At 44.2% G+C, this 20,914-nt stretch overlaps 1 protein-coding gene and 1 long non-coding RNA gene across 2 annotated transcripts; both read right to left on the bottom strand.

Annotated features, from left to right (window-relative positions):
* Positions 1–9,213: 9,213 nt before the first annotated feature.
* LOC125554503 (uncharacterized) lies at positions 9,214–14,032 on the bottom strand. The gene is made up of 11 exons (XM_048718042.2): positions 13,918–14,032; positions 12,866–12,997; positions 12,283–12,422; positions 12,091–12,201; positions 11,830–11,955; positions 11,315–11,464; positions 10,545–10,646; positions 10,167–10,268; positions 9,813–9,983; positions 9,636–9,715; positions 9,214–9,337 (listed from the first exon to the last, which is right to left on the bottom strand). Exons 1-11 carry the CDS (start codon positions 14,030–14,032, stop codon positions 9,277–9,279), a joined length of 1,290 nt encoding a protein of 429 aa, XP_048573999.2. The 3' UTR covers positions 9,214–9,276.
* A 1,652-nt stretch (positions 14,033–15,684) lies between these two features.
* Positions 15,685–16,502, bottom strand: LOC147974434 (uncharacterized). The gene is made up of 4 exons (XR_015601958.1): positions 16,390–16,502; positions 16,240–16,306; positions 16,021–16,125; positions 15,685–15,887 (listed from the first exon to the last, which is right to left on the bottom strand). It is a non-coding gene; the product is annotated as an uncharacterized LOC147974434 (long non-coding RNA).
* Between the last annotated feature and the right edge of the window lie 4,412 nt (positions 16,503–20,914).

Here is a 20,914-nt window from a genome sequence, read left to right as displayed (position 1 = left end):
CCTGGTGATGTCGAGGGCCGGCGCCCCAGGAAGAAGATTCCTGCCAAGGTGATGTGGTATGCTCCTATAATACCACGGTTGAAACATTTGTTCCAAAACAAAGAGCATGCCAAGGCGATGCGATGGCACAGAGAAGACCGTAAGAAAGACGGAAAGTTGAGAGTACCCGCTGACGGGTCGCAGTGGAGAAAAATCGAAAGAAAGTACGGGAAGGAGTTTGCAGATGACGCAAGGAGCGTATGGTTTGGTCTAAGCGCAGATGGCATTAATCCTTTTGGGGAGCAGAGCAGCAACCATAGCACTTGGCCTGTGACTCTATGTTTGTATAACCTTCCTCCTTGGTTGTGCATGAAGCGGAAGTTCATTATGATGCCAGTGCTCATCCAAGGCCCTAAGCAACCTGGCAACGACATTAATGTGTACCTAAGGCCATTAGTTGAAGAACTCTTACAACTGTGGAATGGAACAGGTGTACGTGCGTGGGATGAGCACATGGGGGAAGAATTTGACCTGAAGGCGTTGTTGTTCGTGACCATTAATGATTGGCCTGCTCTCAGTAACCTTTCAGGACAGACAAACAAGGGATACCGCGCATGCACGCACTGTTTGGACGATACCGACAGTATATATTTGGCTAATTGTAAGAAGAATGTGTACCTGGGACATCGTCGATTTCTTCCGAGCAGGCATCCCGTAAGAAAGAAAGGCAAGCATTTCAAAGGTGACGCAGATCACCGGACGAAGCCTCGCCACCGTACTGGTGCTGATGTAGATGATATGGTCAAGGATTTGAAGGTGGTCTTTGGAAAGGGTCCTGGTGGACAACCTGTTCCGAATGACGCTGACGGATGCGCACCCATGTGGAAGAAGAAATCTATATTTTGGGACCTGCCCTATTGGAAAGTCCTCGAGGTCCGCTCCGCAATCGACGTGATGCACGTGACGAAGAATCTTTGTGTGACCCTGCTTGGCTTCTTGGGCGTGTATGGGAAGACAAAAGATACACCTGAGGCACGGGAGGACCAGCAACGTATGCACGGAAAAGACGGCATACATCAGGGTCATGCAAGCTACGCTCTTACCAAAGAAGAGAAGGAAATCTTCTTTGAATGCCTGCTCAGTATTAAGGTACCGTCTGGCTTCTCGTCGAATATAAAGGGAATAATAAACATGGCAGAGAAAAAGTTCCAGAACCTAAAGTCTCATGACTGCCACGTGATTATGACGCAACTGCTTCCGGTTGCATTGAGGGGGCTTCTACCGGAAAATGTTCGATTAGCCATTGTGAAGCTATGTGCATTTCTCAATGCAATCTCTCAGAAGGTAATCGATCCAGAAATCATACCAAGGTTACAGAATGATTTGGTGCAATGTCTTGTCAGTTTCGAGTTGGTGTTCCCACCATCCTTCTTCAACATCATGACGCACGTCCTAGTTCACCTATACGAAGAGATTAACGTTTTGGGTCTTGTATTTCTACACAATATGTTCCCCTTTGAGAGGTTCATGAGAGTCTTAAAGAAATATGTTCATAACCGTGCTAGGCCAGAAGGAAGCATCTCCAAGGGCCGTCAAAATGAGGAGGTCATTGAGTTTTGTATTGACTTTATTCCTGACCTTAAGCCGATTGGTGTTCCTGAATCGCGGCATAAGGGCAGACTGGATGGAAAAGGCACGCTAGGAGGGGAACAAATAATATGTATGGACGGACATTCTCTCACTGAAGCACACTACACAGTTCTATAGAATTCCGCCTTGATGGCTCCGTATATGGATGAACACAAGAATTTGCTACGCTCCAAACACCCGGAGCGGTCTGATGACTGGATTACACGTGAACAAATCAGGAGTTTCGCCAGCTGGTTGCAAGCACGTACCATGCATGACACCTCTATTGAAGATGACATGTACTTGCTGTCCCAGTTACCATCTTCGAATATAATGACTTTCAAAGGGTACGAGATAAATGGTAATACATTTTACACGATCGCCCAAGATAAGAAGAGCACCAACCAAAACAGTGGTGTCCGCTTTGATGCAGAAACCAAGACGGGAAAGGAAACATATTATGGTTATATACAGGACATATGGGAACTTGACTATCGACGTGGTTTGAAGGTCCCTTTGTTTCGGTGCAAATGGGTCAATATGACACGAGGCGGGGTAACGGAAGACCCGCAGTACGGAATGACAACAGTGGATCTCAACAATCTTGCGTATGCAGACGAACCATTCGTCCTAGCCAATGATGTGGCACAGGTTTTCTATGTGAAGGACATGTCTACCAAGCCAAGAAAAAGAAAAGATAAGAAAGCGAATGCATCGTACGATGAGTCAAAGCGGCACATAGTTCTTTCTGAGAAGAGAAACATCGTGGGAGTGGATGACAAGACAGACAAGTCAGAAAATTATGAAAAGTTTGATGAAATTGCTCCACTCACAGTGAATATTGACCCGAGCATCCCGTTAAATGATGAAGATTTTGCATGACTACGACGCAAAGCGACACACGCGAAGAAAAAGTTTCACACCCAAAGATCTGGGATGTGATCGGCTTAGCTATCATCACTTTCTTCTGTGTTTCACACACAGGAGGGAATCTCTGTAATAGTTAGGGTAGCTAGTTATGTGTTTTGGCATTTGAAACGCGAAGAAATTTTATGTGCAAGCAAATTCTTTCATGCATTTATTGATTTTTTCAGCTAAATGACTCTGAAATTGAAAAGCATTTCAAATGAACTCAGAAAAGGATGAAAGTTGGCATGGTATCATAATTTCACCCACATAGCATGTGCAAAAAAGTAGAGAGGGTTACCGCAAAAACTGGATGCACTTCATGTACAAAATGGACAATCTGTTTCGAAGTATCAGGGTTTCGGACGAAAACTCATCCGTTACAAAGACATTTCATTTTTAAATAACTTAAGCATTACCAAATTGAATATAATGATAAAACACACTAATATTAAACATAAGAAAAAAGAATCACTGGAAAATGTATTTTTAAAGTTAAGTTATTCACAAACTAGTGATTCACACAAATTTTAAATAATTCAAAATTTAAACTATTCAAATTTAAAAACTACCGGCACTAACTGAAAGTTTCTAAAAACTATCAAAAATATTCACAAAGAAACTTACAGCAAAAAACAACTAAAAATAAATAAAACAAAATAAATAAAGCAGAAAAAAAAACTAAATGAAAAAAGCCCACCTATCGGGCCACAGCGGCCTGCATACGACTAGAAACCCAACCTGTTGTTGGGCCAGGATGCAGGCCCGCAAGCCCAATAGGCCCCACAGGGCAGAGTAGCAGAGGTAGGCCCAGAAGGCCTGCTTTAGAGAGGAGCTCGAGACAGCAGCGGCGGCGGGGCTTATAAGCAGGTATGAGCGCCCTTCGGCTAGCAAGGTGGGACTAAACTTCTGCGCCCCTCGCCTGGCAGCGCACCCCCTTTAGTACTGGGTCGTGGCACCAACCGGTACTAAAGGGGGGGCCTTTAGTACCGGTTGGAGCCAGGAACCGGTACTAAAGGGGGGGTGCTCCCCCCCCCCCCCCCCCCCCGCTTGGCCTGGCCAAAACAGGTCTTTAGTACCGGTTGGTGGCTCCAACCGGTACTAAAGGTGTCCCCTATATAAGAAACACTTCGAAAATTTTCAGTTTCTCATCTCCCACTTCTCTCTGCCGCCGCCCCTGTCGCGCCGTCGCCGCCCCCGTCGCCGCCCCCCGTCGCGTCGTCCCCGTCGCGCTGCCCCCGTCGCCGCCCCCGTCGCCGATCCCCTCGCTTCGCCGTCGCCGTCGCCTTTGGATCGACCTCGCCCTCGCCGTCGCCGTCGCCTCGACCTTGCCCGCGCGCGCTGTGAGCCCCTCCCCCGACCCCTCTCCTCCCTCCAATCGATCGTAGCGCACACCGGCCGGCGCCGACCGTAGCGCGCACACACACACACACACTACATGCACACACGCGCGCGCGCGCACACACACACACACACACTACATGCACACACACACACAAACTACACACACACTAGACGCGCTCACACACACAATTTTTCTGCTTTTAGCTTTTAGTTTTTTCTGTTTTTCTGTTTTTCATACAAAGTTTTAGATGAATTAATTAATTAGATTAGATTAATGTCAAATAGTATGTAGAAATGTTAGTTATAATATATATAATGTCAAATGTTATAGAAATGTTAGTTATATAGAAATGTTAGAAATTTTGGAAATGTTAGTTTTAGCTAGCTAGATGAATTAGATTAATTTCAAATTGTTAGACGATGATCGATGTTTTTTTAGTTTCTTATATTTTTAGTTATAAAATTTAGAATTTGCATATATGAAATCATCACAATCCATCATTTAAAAAATGTTACTTTACTTTTGCGGCATATAGTATTTTGTTGTCGACGATGCCCGGCCCGCATCCTCGTCGTCGACACGTCCGCGACGACGTCCTGCTTCAGAGGACCCATGTCCGGGACTGGGCTCCGCCGGGCTGGCACTGGGAGGTGCTACCTTCAGGGGCGCGACGCTTGGTGAGGAACCCGACCCCGGGTCCCGTCGTCGACCCTCATCTCCTTTGGTGGCATTCACGTGGGCCACTTTCGGTGCGGAGGGAGCCGGCCCCGCCGGAGGTGGCACGTCGCCGTGTCAGGGAGGAGGACGAGCACGTCCATCGCTACATGGCTGCTATGGACGTCAGGTTCTCCAATACCTGGCAGGTTCTTTGGGGAGATCACCCGAGCTATGATCCAGTGATGGTTCCTTCTCTTTAGGTGTCCACCGCCCGCACCTCAGGGGGTCTCAGCAGCTGCAGCAGCTAGCGGATGATCCAGCATTGGATACCACCGCCCCATCCATGCCGAGAAGCAGCGTGGGTTCCGCCCCGGGCGACGCAGTAGTGCTGAATAGATACCCCGTGGATGACATCACGGAGAACACTAACTGCGAGCTACACTTCAAAATGAAGAACATATCCATGAAGGTGGCGGACGCCGTTGCTTTTTCAAATTCCCCCGAGGCAACCTTCCATTGCAACCCGATTCCAGCGGGCTATGCTCGTGTCTTGGTTGATGAGGTGGTGGACCAATATTCGGGGCTAGAGCTTGACATTCCTGGAGGTGATGAGGAGCACACACTCGGAGATGCCAAACATCGTATCATCCTATGGAGAAAGGATTGCATCATTTTTCGAAGGCCACCGACACCGCGTCACCCGACTCCTCGTCGAAGTCCGCCACCGAGTCAGCAGACTCCCGCTCCTCCAAGTCCACCAACGCGTGAGGCCACTCCTCCTCCTCCAAGTCCGGCAAAGTGTCAAGCCACTCCTCCTCCAAGTCCGACACAGCGTCAGACGTCCACTCCTCCTCCAAGTCCGGCACAACCTCAGGTCACTCCTCCTCCAAGTCCGGCACAGCTTCAGGCCACTCCTCCTCGTCCAACTCAGCCCCGTCAGCCGTCTCCGCCACGTCAGCAATCGCAGAAGAGACACCCCGCAGCTATGGTGCGTAGCGGTACCAGTCGAGGTCATAGTACAGGAAGTACAGGCGGAGGCAAGCGATATAAATATGGTCCAAACCTCACTACTCCTCTTCCTGTGAGGGCTTACGACAGGACCGAGGAGCAAACCAATGCCATAGTGCGGGCAGAAGTCGACGCCCATTTTGGACCGAAACCGCCACCGCCGCCAAGGGAGAAAGTGCCTATGGAAGTAGTTGACCACTTCATTCGTATGGCTCAACAACCAGCTCCTAAGCCTGTTGACACAGACTATGAGCGCCACATCAGGAAGTTACATCGACAACGTCTACAGAAGGAGGCGAGCTCGAGCTCGAGCAAACAACAAGCAGCTGTCGAAAAATGCGGGAAAACCGTTGCCCAGCTGGGAGAACAGGCGGCGCAATTGACCCCCCCGCTTGTTGTGCCGACAACACGTGACAGTACGTGCGCCCAATATTATTGTGGCCAAACAGTTTACGTTCCCGAGGTGGGCGATGTGGTAATAACCCAGGAGCATATAATGCAGGCTGAAGAACTCAAGATCACTGTTGGACAACTCCTCGAGATCGAGGACATGCCTGTGATTACAGAGGAGGAAATAAAACGGAAATATGTCCGGGGCCAACCTTTGGTCAAGCCAGAAGATGTCAAGAAGCTCCCAACGAGAATGTATGAATTGCATCAATGGTACATGGACATTACCAAGAGATCCGATCGAGAGTCCCTCATGGTGTATGTCAAGAAGGATAATTACTACCATGAGAAAGCTGTGGCCGTTGAGTATTCTGAACTGTTTCAGTTATACAATCAAGACGCACTCGACAAATCTATCGTCAGTTGCTATTGTCTGTAAGTGATTTCTTTCTGTAATTTAAGTCTCAAGCTAGCTGTAGTGATCCTTTTGATCAATCATTACCTGTAATTATCCTCACTATATTCTTTTCTGTGATATTATGCAGGATGAAGATGTATGAAATAAGAAAAGGTGGACGCTATGGCATTGGGTTCATTGACCCAAACACCGTTAATCAATACACATGGAAAATGAGCAAGTATTATGAAAAGCAGGTAGAGGACAGCATGCTAGAGTTCTTGAAGTGCCTCAAATACAATGAAGATATATTACTTCCTTACAACTTCGAGTGAGTCACACTTTCTTGTACTACAAATTCTCTGTTTTTGCCTACTAGCTAACTACATGTTTTTGCTTACATATGCCCGCTTAATTAAGACATGCAAACGTGTGTGCATGCAGATTTCACTGGATCTTGTGTATCATTAAAGTTGACGCCGAAACAGTTGAAATACTGGACTCGCTACTCAAAGCAAATAGTGACTACAACATCTTGTATGGGATAGTCAACAGGTAATTTCAATCATTATTAACTATACATCTCGGCCTTTTTAGTTCGTCATTTCATGATATGAACTATTTAATAACCCCTCTATTCATTTTCTTTGTCGGCGGGCAAGGCTTGGGCAAGGTTCATCAGCGTCACGGAAGGCGAATGGAAACCACAGCTGAAATGGTTTCGATCCAAGGTAAGTAATTAAGTAGTACTAGCTAGCTGCCATCTCTTTAATTATCATGCTTGATTAATTATTATCTGATCAAATTAAATTCCATTCTCGTAATAAAGGCCCTGAAGCAGGCGCAGGGGACTAATCTGTGTGCATACTGCGTTTGCGAGAACATTCGCATGATGGCGTCCGAAAAGAGCAGATCTCAAAGACAGGAATGGGTACGCTTGTCAGAATACTATTCACAATTTTTACACCATTATCGATATCTAGTCACACAACTAATACACATGCATATTGATCTCCTTCTTAACAGTTCAAAGAGGTGCGGGACAAGCTCCTAGAAACGGAGCGCGTAGAAGCACTTCAAGAGGAAATAGCGGGATTTTTGCTCGACCAGGTCATAAATCCGAAGGGAGAATACTATTACCCGCTACCGCCCCCATCGAACATGTCATGAACCACTTCCAATTGTCATCGTGCTCCGAAGGCACCAATTAGGCTAATGCCACTGGCTCCGAAGGCAACATGCATATGTAGGAGAAATTGTATATAGCTATACATGTGTGTATGTATAAATTAATATGGTGGTTTGTGAGACATTGATGATATATATATATGATTGGCTCTACTAGAAATTCTACTTTTATATATATATATATGCATAACGTGTACAATGTGTAGTACCGTAAAATACCAGCAAACGAAAAAGAATTAAAATGGAAAACACAAAATTAAATGAAAAAGAAATCATAAAACCAAAAATCCCCCAAACATTTTAGTACCGATTGGTGTTACCAACCGGTACTAAAGGGCTCCCGGCCCCCGGAGCTGGCTCGTGCCACGTGGTTGCCCTTTAGCACCGGTTCGTGCTGAACCGGTACTAAAGGGGGGGGCCTTTAGTGCCGAAATGTTAGTGCCGGTTCCGAAACCGGCACTAAAGGGCCTTACGAACCGGTGCTATTGCCTTGTTCTGCACTAGTGGTAAAAGCCTACATCCTGCTTCATTGATATTGATGATGATGATCATGGTTACAAGTGTGCTCTATCTCGAGAGCTATTGTCTAAACCTAACTTGTCCAACTTGTGGAACTTGTCAATCTTTTGGGGAGCCTTCCCCCTCCTTATATAAGTTGAAGGGGCCGGCCTACATGTAGAGTCCTAATAGGATTAGGACTAGTCTCTTTTCTATTACAAGACGATAGCAATCCAGGTCTTATTCAAACTGTTTAAGTCAGCCTACTGGGCCATCTCCCATGATGGGTCGTGGCCTACCTCCACGAGGATACCCGTGTCCCATATCCACGACAAGTACTAACATCAGCAGTTTTGTAATTATTGGAACAGTAGCAGTAATAGTAACTTAGCAAACACAATATGAGAAAAAATGTAAGCGTTGGACCAGCGATAGATATTTGTTTGGTAATATGATGTGTGTTACCTGATTGTCAAAAAAAGATATGTATTAACTGAGGCGGCATTTGTTCTGGGTTATTTCAGCTCCGTGAGTAGTGTTTTATTTATCTTCAAAAGCCCGTTACAACACATGGACGTTCTAATAGTAAAAAGAAGTTGAGGATGTGAGAGAGGGGACACCAAACATAGGTGCGTACAATTGCCGAACAATTGTTATTTTGAAAAATACGTTAGATCGAAAGATGTTCATAACCATAAAAAAAGGAATCCTCAACAAACGACACAACATTAAAAAAAACGACAGAAACTCTTACTTGTGTATTGGTTATGGTTGTGTTTTTTTATTGTCGTATGATCTTACTTGTGTGGACGGCATGAGATGTTTGTGGTGCAGGGAATTGTTGGGCAGCGAATTTCCCCATCGCATGTCAAGGAGGGCTTCAGTATGGTCTATTACTATTCTGCAGTTGTATGACCGTCAGCTTGTTTGCGTTTTTAAGTTTGTGAGGAACAGAACACACTTGCACTTGTCATGCCTTCATCATACAACCTAGAGTATCGATAAAGAGAAAACCGCTTCGTCCATCACAAGTACTTCCTCCATAAAGAAATATAAGAGTGCTTAAATCACTACTTTAGATATCTATAAACCTACGTGCTACGGGATGTTACACATATTTTAAAAGAACCGAGCATTCACGGCTCAACGCCACTTCTCCATGTGTTTAGAACCAAAAGGCAGGGAGAACGCCACTTCATCACACGTACACAAAAACGGGAAGCCCAAGAGGAGCACCGCCGAACCGAACCATGCATGAACTTGCCCGGGAAGGCTCTAATCAGACCGGGCCTGCGCTTTGTCGGTCCGAATGTTGCTTCTTCATTGCCTCGATCGCCTCCCTGAAAATGTCAGGCATAACCAACTGTTAAGGCCTCCAAGGCAACCAACATGTCTGCTTAACAGTGTTGCAGCAACAAAATAAAGAAGTTGACAACAATTATATGTTAATGATAAGGCGTACAAACAATGGGATCAAACAGACATGATTTACTTGCTTAACTCTGGCCAGTATTATATGCATAATAATAACATGAATGAAAAGGGTACGTTTGGAATCAAATCGCAGTCTATTTAACCAAACCCTTGCTCCCGAGAACAGATGTTCAAGAAAACAAAGACGGCAGATGGAAGGCCTACCAAAATGCGTCGTGAATCTCCACGCTTGCAGGATTCAGTTTCCCTCCAGCCAGGAATGCATCACACGCTTCTTTACTCTCCTGAAGGAAGGATAAAAACAAGAAGCAGATTGTCTACATGGGGCCGGAGCGACGTGTAAAGCAGCAAAAGAATGTCAGACTGCAATTTTTATCTCACCTTCAGCGACATGAGGGCAGCTCCCTTCCGATAGTAACCCTTCGCCCAATCAGGCTGCAGATTTACACATACAATGGCATCAGCCAAAGCATCATGCGCCTCGCCGCTCTTTAGATGGCAAAGGCTCCTGTTGGAATAAAGCGTTGCATCTTCAGGATCCACTTTGATTGCCTGCATCGAAACAAACCATATGGTTAATTCTCAAAAGGCAAGCACAACTTGGGTATAAAAAAAGGAAGAATCACAATCCATCATCCCAGAATCAAGTAAGCAATCATAATTCATTTTCATTCATGATGAATAGCTAACAATGCACTACAGATATGGAAACAGAGCGCTCTGGTAACATACTACCTCACTGTAGAATTTTAATGCAGCAGCGTAGTCCTTACGCTCGACTGCTTTTGCACCGAGTAATTTCAGTTCAGCCTTCTTATCTTTATCACCTCCCTTGTCCTATACCAATAAAAAAAACATGCATATCAGCAGCATGCACCTTGTGCTTAAGTACTATGCATTGTTTTTAAGGCGGTAAGGCAACCTAAGGCGAGCACCACCCGCTCTAGCGCCTAAGGCGGACGCCTAAGTGCCTAAGGCGGGCATATTTGTAAAGCGCTGCCTGGGCGCCTTATCGCCTAAGCGTCGCCTAAGCGTCCAAGGCAGGATGCCTTAAAAACAATGGTACTATGAACCAATCAGCTTTAAAATAGGGAAGATGTGCAATGATATTACCTTGGCACAGGGCTTCTTTGGTGCACCAGAGTCTTCTTTATTGGTTGTTACTTCTGCATTTAATTTCAGCTGAACATTGCTGTCTTTATCACTTTGCTTACCCTTAATCACAATATTGGGCACGCCATGACACATAAAAAATTCAAGTCAACAGACATGAAGAAGCTTAAGTGACAGCTTTAAAAAACTCAAACTAGCAAAATTCAAGCACTTTATTCAGAGCAACAATCATTTTCCACTTGAACTCATGGGCAGTTTAGACATAAACAATTGGAATGCCCTAATTGTGGCACTTCCTCTACAAGCCATAGCTTCGCAAATTTTTGAAATGGCATCACCTCAAAACCAGCCAAAAATGGGTGTGAATATCTGCAGCAAAATTTATTTGGCAGGCTTGCATGAGTAAATATCAGGATGTAATCTCCATGAGCAACCCATTTATGTTCTGGCTTCTTTTAAGCAGATATTAGCATTCTGTTTTAATATTGGGTTCCCTATCGAGTATTGGCCACAGTTTCACCCAATTTTGTGTTCACGTCCTGAAGTTTGTTTCTAAATTAGGTAACAATGTAATTAAATGATATTTCCGAACTTATATTTCTACATATATTTTTATTTAGCTGCTAGGAAAATTTAGTGGAAAACATACATGGTCAAGACTAAACAGAACAGATAACAAACAACTTCACGCTTAAATCTCAGAAACAGGAAAATATAAGGTGCCACAAATTGTGGTGTCTAAGTAACTGAGCTTAGGCTTTAGTTCATACCTTGTTAGATTGTCTTAACTTTTCATGGGCAATGATTCCTTCAACACTCCAGTTTGACACAGATTGAATGGGTAAAGTGAAAGGAAACAGAATCTCAACAAGCTTTCTTCTTCCAGAGTTTGCAGCCATTTCTATTGGTATCATACGGCCCTGTTATGTAAAAAAAAACAGAACAAGGCAGAGATATTTATATACCATGATTACAATATGTGTCAACATAAAACTTATGGTCCACCTGGTTAGCATGTTAAAAACAAAAGGATAAAGCAAAGCAGCAATAACCAAGATATAGCATTTCCTTGCGCTCCAAGAGTTGGCAACACAACATCATTGGAAACATTTTCTGAATACCAATTCAATGATATATCTTTTATGGAATATAATTAATATTTTATTAGTCAAATTGGCGGTCAAATTAAGTATCAATATGTGTGCGGGCCTTGTGAACCTAGGAGGGGGTACCAATGACCATAAAAATCAATTAACAACAGTAATAGCAAGAATCATGAACTTACTTGATTGCTTGGAATATTGGCATCTGCGCCAACCTCCAGCAAATACTCAACACATTCAGATAAGTCTTTGCTAGTTGCTATCACCAATGGAGTATCAGGATTTGCACAATTCAAATCGGCACCAGCCTGTGGAATAATATAATAAATGAGCGTATGGACATTTTCAGATCACATAAAATACAGGAATCCAGTAAATAAATCCCTATTGGGTTCCTGAACCATTTATAAGATAAAAAAAGGAGGGTGAAGTGTCCACCAGACCTTGACAAGGAGCTTCATGCACTTTAAAGCATCAGACTCAGTAATTCTTCCAGAAGCAACACAAAGAACTGCAGCCATGGGTGTGCCTAAATCTGCCGAAACTGTGTTTGGCTACATGTTTTTAGAGAAAGAGGTCAATTGACAGGTAGTGATGCTCCTAAACTACTAAATATTAAATTAAATTATTATTACATCTGCATTGTGCTGCAATAAAATCTGTATGATGCCAGACTTCCCATAAGAGGCAGCGACATGTAGTGGTGTCCCTTCAGAAGACAATACATCAACACTAGCTCCTTTTGACAGCAAGAGTCGTACCAGTCGGTTATTCCCTAGGTAAAAAGCAGTGGCATGAAGAATAATATTTTATTTCAGTCGGTTATTTAAGAACAAATGGACAGAAAAATAGATCAGGACTATATCATTCAAGTATAGTGTGTTTCGTTCAACATATCCACATACCCTAATGCACATGCCAAACTTTATGTAAGAACACGCAAATACACGATTGAATTCAATGTCATGTTGGAGGGTACAAAGAGCCAAAGAGGTAGAATTGAATCCATGAGGAATGTTACACATGTTAGACATAATGTACTATCACTCTTTTAAATACAAACATGTAAATATGCAGTCTAAAAACAAAGTGACAATGGTCATTCAATCAGATCATCAGGACATTAAATATAAAGAGACACTAACATTAACAATTTCCTTTTGTGAGCAAAAAATAGTAAGTATATATTTATGTTGTTAATAGGTGCAGAAAGAGAACCTTCTTTTGTAGCGTAGTGCAGAGGAGTAAATCTTTTGTTATCTTGCTTATTGGGATTAGCACCTTTGTCAAGCAAATACTCCATAGTAACTGATTTATCGCGCAACACCGCACAAGCCAAAGGTGTCATGCCTACCAATGGTAAAAATTAAGCAATGTAATCAGATCTTACATAGATGACTTACCAGACTACCACAGTATAATGTGAAGCATAAAGTTCAGCAAACACATCATAGTGTACAGAACACAATTACAACTTGAAAGTACAACAAGCTAAAGTTCAAGTGTTCAACACATTGTCAGTGTTTGCATGGGAGCGACGTTTACGGTACCCCAAAAAAATAGTATGTGTTTTCAAAAAAATCTGATGTTTTTTTGTAGATGATTGTGTTGGTGTAGCAAGCATGCTTGACAATTTTTATGTGGAATGGAGCAGCGGTATTTCATCAGTGAAAAAAACAAATTTGGGGTGACATTTGGTCTTTGATTTTTCTTTTTTGCACAGGCCAAAATGCTTAACCTTTTTGCCTCAAAATTTACAGGTAGCATTTGTATGTGACAAAGATCACAAAAAAATGTCACAATTTTTTTGACATTTGAAAAAAAAATTGGCCCAGGGAGCATGTGCTCCCGGGAGTCAAATTGAATTTCCGTGTTTGCATGTCATTTATAACGGTAGCATGCCAACACTACGGGATAGTAAACAAACGATACTGTACGAGAACCAGAGGGTCAAGTTTAGGAATTGTATTTTTTTTCTTTCAGAAAGGGAGTTTAGGAATTGTATAAGGGACACATTTACATCATACTCCTTCCGTTCCTAAATATTTGTCTTTCTAGACATTTCAAATGACTACTACATACGGATGTATGTAGACATATTTTAGAGTGTAGATTCACTCATTTTGCTCCGTATGTAGTCACTTGTTGAAATGCCTAGAAAGACAAGTATTTAGGAACGGAGGGAGTAATATATAACAGCTTGCATTACCTCACCAACAAAAACAAATTAATGAACCATTTAATCTAGCAAGAATACACACTGCAGATACCTGAATCATCATTAGCTTCAGTATTGATGTCAAACCCAAGCTGCTCCACCAAGTATTGGCATGTCTCAATTTTCCCCGTGCATGCTGCCTCATGCAGTGGCCCCATGTCCTCCATCTTCACAGAGTCATTCAACTCACTGCGGTCCCCATCCGCACCACCAAATATAGTGGGTGGAGCAACTGTAGGACAGCCATTATTTTGGCAAAATAAAGGGGTTACTATGTAATATCTATAATGTACAAATACACCAAAATAATAATTGGACAAAGACGTGAGCTTGTACCAGGCTCCCAGCCTGCTCCCGAACTACCCTTCCTACATTCTCTCCCTCAAGGTCCCAATGAGCTCCACCTATCCACTCTTAGATAGCCCGAGATTGCAAAATACTCCCTCCGTTCCTAAATATAAGGCTTTGTAGCGATTTCACTATGAACCACATACGGATGTATATAGATGCATTTTAGAGTGTAGATTTATTCATTTTATTCCGTATGTGGTCCATAGTGAAATCTCTCCAAAGACTTATATTTAGGAACGGAGGGAGTAACAAACAACAAGCAGAATGATGCTATACAGCAGCTTCAACATGGGGCGAATCCATTGACACCGCTACGACCAGTGGCAAGACCAGACTTTGGTGATTGAGCAGATAAATCAGGGATGCGGCAGAGAGCGCTAACTTCCTTCAACACCTTGGTGTCCATTCTAAATTCTCCATTATTCAACGCCTTGCTGATTTCTTTGCTATTCGTACAAAAATGGAGAATGCGCTGAGTTGAATGTCTATTTGTATGAAATGTGAAGAAAACCACCTAAAACATGACAAGTAAAATATGTCAATTTGAGAACTTCGTGGGCCACAGAGAATTGCGGAGTGTGATATGATTTCCACTAAATTAGTGTGTTATACTTTCTACAGCATCGCATTTGTCGTGAAATGAAACTTGCTCATGTGGATCTTGATTTTTTTTTCCCCATTGAACCATTATTTTAGCTTGGTGGGCCCCATTATGTAACATTGTACTTTGGCTCTGTTTGTTTCGGATTCTGGGAGTAGATTCAGCTTTGCCAGTGAAGCCGAATCTGGAATCTGAAACAAACAGCTATTTGGAATCAGCTTTGCCGGTGAATCCGAATCTGGATTTGGACCATTTATAGTGCAATTTCCTGAAGCACCTCAAAGTGTACTTCAATGGTGAAGCTGATTCTTAGAATCAGATTCGCCAGTGAAGTGAACCCACATGTGATTAAAATCCAAGCAAAGCTGAAACAAACAAGGCCTTTTACTGGTAGAAAAAGGGCCTATAGTCCTGGTTCGTAAGGGCCTACTAATACCTCCCCCCTTTAGTCCCGGTTCAATCCAGAACCGGGACTAAAGGCCCTCCACGTGGGCAGTGCGCAGAGCCCAGTCAGGAGACCCTTTGGTTCCGGTTGGCACCAACCGGGACCAATAGGCATCCACGCGTCAGCACTTCTGTGGCTGGGGTTTTTGTTTTTTTTTTGAAAGGGGGGGGGGGGTTGGGGGTTTTGGGGGGTTAATTTAGGTGTTTCATATATTGTGTTAGCTAGCTATAATTAATAGAGAGAAGTGTCCTCTATTATGTCCGTGCTTGGTCGACGCTACGTACTATACATACGTATAGAGAGGACTAGACACGCTAGCTAGCTAGTAAGCAAACGAAGGAAACAGAAGATCGTCATGAACATATATGCATACAGAGAGAAGTGATATCGACCACCTCTCCTTCTCCGAGAGATTGGTCGAACAACAAGTTCTCGTATATCTATCTGACACTACCGGCTACATATATATAATAATTATCTCTTACAAATATAATCATACGGACTCAGGGTCCACATAGAATTCTCCGTCTTCAGGGATCACGTGGTCAAGAAAGAATGCCGCCAATTCCTCTTGAATTGCTCGCATGCGAGCTGGTGCTAGGAGTTCATCCCGCTTCCGAAACATCTAATTTGAAGAAAGGGGTCAATACATATATATATATATATATATATATATATATATATATATATATAAATGAATGAAACTCAACACAAATGATGGTAATAAAATAAAATTGTGAATGTTGTTATTTACGTACTTCATATTGTTCGTTAGAGTACCCGCCCCGCTCACAGGTCGTGTGGCGGATGGACTCGCAGATGTAGTATCCACAGAAATCATTCCCTTATTCCTGCCACAACCACTTTACAAGAAATAGAGGTCAATCAAACTGATAAGCAAGAATGCTAAATGGTATTGATGAAACTAGCGCTTGAATCACTAGGAGATGTGCGGAACATGCTACTATAGTACTTACTTTCGGGTGTCTAAATTCCAGCTCCTTCGGCAGTCCCGGAACTGTTTTGGTGAATTTTCTCCAAACCCTGCCGGACAAAGAAAACAATTACTTGATATCAGGAAATGAACAAAGTTGCTGATATGGTGGATAATGATCGATTTAACTTACTTCTTGAGGATTTCAGTCATGTCCGCATACTCCTGGGGATCTTTTCGTTTAGAGTCCAAGACGGTTACTACTCCCTGCTCAAGCTTAATCTCTAGGAGAATATAGTGGAAACTGCACACACATGCATAACTCATGAATTACATTACTATAACCTTGACTAATATATAAGGGAAACCGAATACGCACAAGACAGTAACACTCACCTGAAGTTGTAAGGAAAGAGTATTATATCTTTGTTTTGATTTATTATGAACGATCGCAACAAGTTGGCCTCGGTAGCTGCGGCATGAAGTTTAACTTGAGTTGCATCTATGAGATATGTGTTAATGAACCCAATATCACCGACTTGTCTTTTCTTCAATTCGGCGATCTTCAATCTGCATAATATAGTGAGGATGATTATAAATACATGCAATGAAAGAGCTAAACTATATAGAGAAACTTAATGACAGAAGTAGTACTACTTATAGACAGTAGCAGGCGACCGTTGTTTTATCGAGGGCCAATTGATTGAAAAACTGATAGAACTCCTCAAATGGAACAGGCAACAGATCAATTCCAACGAGGTCATACTCCTTTTTAACTTTCACATACAAAGTACTCCTCCCCCCAGAGTCTCTGCAGATTTTCATGTACCAATCATGCAATCTTCGCATCATCGTTGATAGAGATCTTTCATCTTTGACCAGAGGCTTCCCGTACTCGTATCTTTGTATCTGCACGTCCATGGGTTCATAATGTACTTCGTCGGGCAGGTAATCTGCAAGATTGCTATAATCGGGCACCATCCTCGGATCATTAGCGACGTTGTGGCTAGGCACCTTGAGCGGGGGGCACGATTGCTTCGCTTGTTCGCCGAGCTGGGCAATTTGTTTCCCAGCTCGTCGTTCTTTCAGCCTTTGATCACTGACAGTACTTCCCGACCGCTCCTCTTCGGCAAATTCCTTTCCAATAATGCGGTCATAGTTTCCTTTCGGCGGATCAGACTTCAGTGGTTTTGTCAGGGCAGCCAGAGTGCGCTTCACTTTCACCCGATCTACCTTCTCCTCCGGAGGTGGATGTTTCTTTGCTTTCACCCCTTCAAAGAAGTTCCTCACTTCTTCTCGCGCGATCTCGGCGTTCTCCTCTAGGGTCCTCTCATATGGTAACTTCTCTGGAGTCTTCAGAGAAGGACCGAATCTGTATGTCCTCCCGCCTCTGGTTGTACTGCTAGACGCCGACCGAGCAGACGGAGCGGTTGTCTTCTTTACTTTCTTAAGAGGCAGAGGAGAAGGACTACGATGCGCCGGAGCAGCTGGAGCGGCGGCAGGTCTCTTCCGCCCTTGCTGACGAGGCGGAGAAGGAGGAGGCTGGCTGCTCGGGCGCGTCGGCGCAGGCGGAGTGCCGCCACGCACCGGAGAAGGAGCCGGCCGAGGGCCCTGATCGTCACTCGCCGGAGGAGGAGGCGGTGGAGGCGGAGTGCCCTGACTCGCCGGAGGAGGAGGAGGAGGCGGTGGCGTCCAGTTCGGAAGGTTGATGAGCTCCTTCCGCCATAGGCATGGAGTCTTCAGAGCAGACCCCAGCCGAGTCTCCCCTTCACCGGTAGGGTGGTCAAGCTGGAGGTCCTCAAATCCCTCCGTTATCTCATCCACCATCACCCTAGCATATCCTTCTGGAATCGGCCGGCAGTGAAAAGTTGCGCCGGGTTCAGTAGGATAAACAGAGCCAACAGCCGCCTTGACCTTCAAATTCATCCATTGCGTCATAAGGTGGCAATTTTGAGACTCCGTTATAGCATCCACGGGATAGCTGGCAGGAGCCGTCAAGGCATGCTCCAGCTGAAGCGGCTCGGTGGAAGCCACGCTGCTTCTGCGCTGAGATGGCGGGGTAGCTTCGGGGGAGGCTTCGGCAGTACGTTTGCTGCGATTTGCTTCTCGTTCCTCTATCGCGTCTACCCTTGCTTGCAGCGCCTGTATTTGGGTCTGCTGCACTTTTTTCCTCCTCTCATGGGATTTGTAACCGCCTGCGTCCGGAAACCCAACCTTCCACGGAATGGAGCCTGGCGTGCCTCGTGTCCGTCCAGGGTGCTCCGGATTCCCGAGGGCCATTGTGAGCTCGTCGTTCTCTCTGTCTGGAAAGAACGTCCCTTCCTGCGCTGCTTCGATATACTGCTTAACCTTACTGACTGGTATGTCCATTTGATCGTTCGTCCAAATGCACTTCCCTGTTACAGGGTCCAGGGTTCCGCCAGCCCCGAAGAACCAAGTCCGGCAACGGTCTGGCCAGTTAATTGTCTCTGGTTCGATCCCTTTATGAACCAGATCATTCTCAGTCTTGGACCACTTAGGCCGGGCTACGAGGTAGCCACCTGACCCCGTGCGATGGTGAAGCTTCTTCTTCGCAGCATTTTGCTTGTTTGTCGCTGACATCTTCTTACTCTTTTCTGATGTCTTGTGGGCCACAAATGCGGGCCAGTGATCTCTGATCTTCTCATATCTGCCCTTAAATTCTGGTGTCTCATTATTTTCGACAAACTTATTCAGCTCTTTCTTCCACCTCCTGAATAGTTCTGCCATCCTCTTCAGAGCAAAAGACTTGATTAATTTCTCTTTAACTGGGTTCTCTGGATTATCCTCAGGCGGTAGGGTGAAATTTGACTTCAGCTCAGTCCAAAGATCATTTTTCTGCATATCATTGACATAAGACACCTCAGGGTCTTCTGTAGCCGGCTTAAACCATTGTTGGATGCTTATCGGGATCTTGTCCCTAACCAGAACCCCGCACTGAGCAACAAATGCGCTCTTTGTCCGGAGGGGTTCAATAGGTTGGCCGTCGGGCGCGATTGCTATGATCTCAAACTTTTCATCCGAGCTCAACTTTTTCTTCGGGCCTCGTCTCTTTACCGAAGTTGTACTCGATTCGGAGGGCTAGAAAAAAGAACAAAGACTTGATTAATATGTGTACATACCAAAACAATGAATGCATCAATCAGCTAGTCAGCATAGGCTTAACTAATATATATACCTGGCCGGACTCGGTTCGGTCACCGGAGCCGTCATCACGGTCTCCTTCTTGCACCGGCATTGGGTCACCGGAGCCGTCCTCATGTTCTTCTTCTTGCACCGGCATTAGGTCACCGTAGCTAGCTTGTTCACCCTCTCCTTCCAGACCATCGGTTTCGTTGAGAAACAACGAGATGGCATCACTTCCTTCTGCGATTATGTCCCTCAACAACGCTTCTTTTGTTGCTTCGTCTAGGGCGGTGTCCATAGTTTCTACAAATATTTACAACATGGCAATTATTATTCAAACATGACAGATGGATATATTAGTGCCAAACGTAGAACTAGCTACCTAATCATAGTAAGCTATCGGGAGGGGGTATATATCGACAACGGCGACACTACATCTATGTCCCTCGACGACCCTCATTCCCGATAAAAAAAAGAGGAAGAAGAAGAAAAAAAAAGAGGAGAAGAAAGAATAGAGGAGAAGAATCTCCTCTATTCTTTCTTCTCCTCTTTTTTTTCTTCTTCCTCTTCTTTTTTTATCCTCTTCTTCCTCTCATGTTCGAGAGGATCGCCGAGGGGTCGGGAGGTTGCCTAGTGTCAAAGGATTCAACAAAACCATGTCTTCATCATTAGGCGAAAGTAACATGTGCATGATGGTACGAAGCTCTTCAAAGTTGTTCTGGAACGGAGTCCCAGATAGGATAATTCGCTTTTTGGTACAAAGTTCAGAAAGAGCCTTCCGAATATTGCTATTTGGAAGGCCTTTGCTGAATTCGTACCAAAAGGCGGATTATTCTATCCGGGACTCCATTCCAAAACAACTTTGTAGAACTTCGTACCAACATGCCCTGATTACTTCCGGCTAATGATGAAGGCATGGATTTCTTCAATACTTTGACACTAGGAAACCTCTCTCGACCCCTCGGCGATCCTCGACCCCTCGAACCCTCGACGACCCTGGAACCCTCGACCCCTAGACGACCCTGCTGGAACCCTCGACCCTCGACCCTATAGAACCCTCGAACCCTCGACCCTAAAACCCTTGACCCTTTAACGACCCTCGACCCTCTACCCTAGTTCCCGACCCTCGACCCCTCGGCGATCCTCGACACCCTCGTTCCCGATAAAAATTAAGAAGAAGAAGAAGAAGAAGAAAATAGAGGAGAAGAAGAAAGGAATAGCTAGAGGAGAAGATCGAAGACATTCCTTTCTTCTTCTCCTCTTCTTTTTCTTCTTTTTTCTTCTTCTTATTTATTTCTCCTCTTCTTTTCCTCTCCTCTTCTTCTTTCTTTCCTCTTCTTATTTTCTTCTTTCCTATCCTTCTTTTTCTAAAATTGTAACTTTTGCATATATAAAACTCTTCTAAAATTGTAACTTTCTATATAAAACTTTCCTATCGGGAGGGGAGAAGATCGAAGAAAAAATAGAAAAAAAATTCTATTTTTTCTTCTTCTCCTCTATTCCTTTCTTCTTCTCCTCTTCCTTTTCTTCCTCTCCTCGTCTTCTCCTTCCTCTCCACTAACATAAAATGCACT

The sequence above is a fragment of the Triticum urartu genome, chromosome 4A (assembly GCF_056163025.1).
Source record: "Triticum urartu cultivar PI428250 chromosome 4A, HENAU_Tu73, whole genome shotgun sequence".
In the NCBI taxonomy this organism is placed as follows: domain Eukaryota; kingdom Viridiplantae; phylum Streptophyta; class Magnoliopsida; order Poales; family Poaceae; genus Triticum; species Triticum urartu.
The sequence above is the reverse complement of the archived record's forward strand: the minus strand, read 5'-3'. Positions and strand labels throughout refer to the sequence as shown.

Excerpts from the sequence above, each read along its gene's own strand:
- LOC125554503 (XM_048718042.2), bottom strand. The coding sequence starts at position 14,032 with ATGGAGGACATGGGGCCACTGCATGAGGCAGCATGCACGGGGAAAATT. Across the intron at positions 12,202-12,282 it reads TATTGCAGCACAATGCAGAT|CCAAACACAGTTTCGGCAGA; the intron begins GTAATAATAATT and ends AAAAACATGTAG. Across the intron at positions 9,338-9,635 it reads GAGATTCACGACGCATTTTG|GGAGGCGATCGAGGCAATGA; the intron begins GTAGGCCTTCCA and ends TGACATTTTCAG.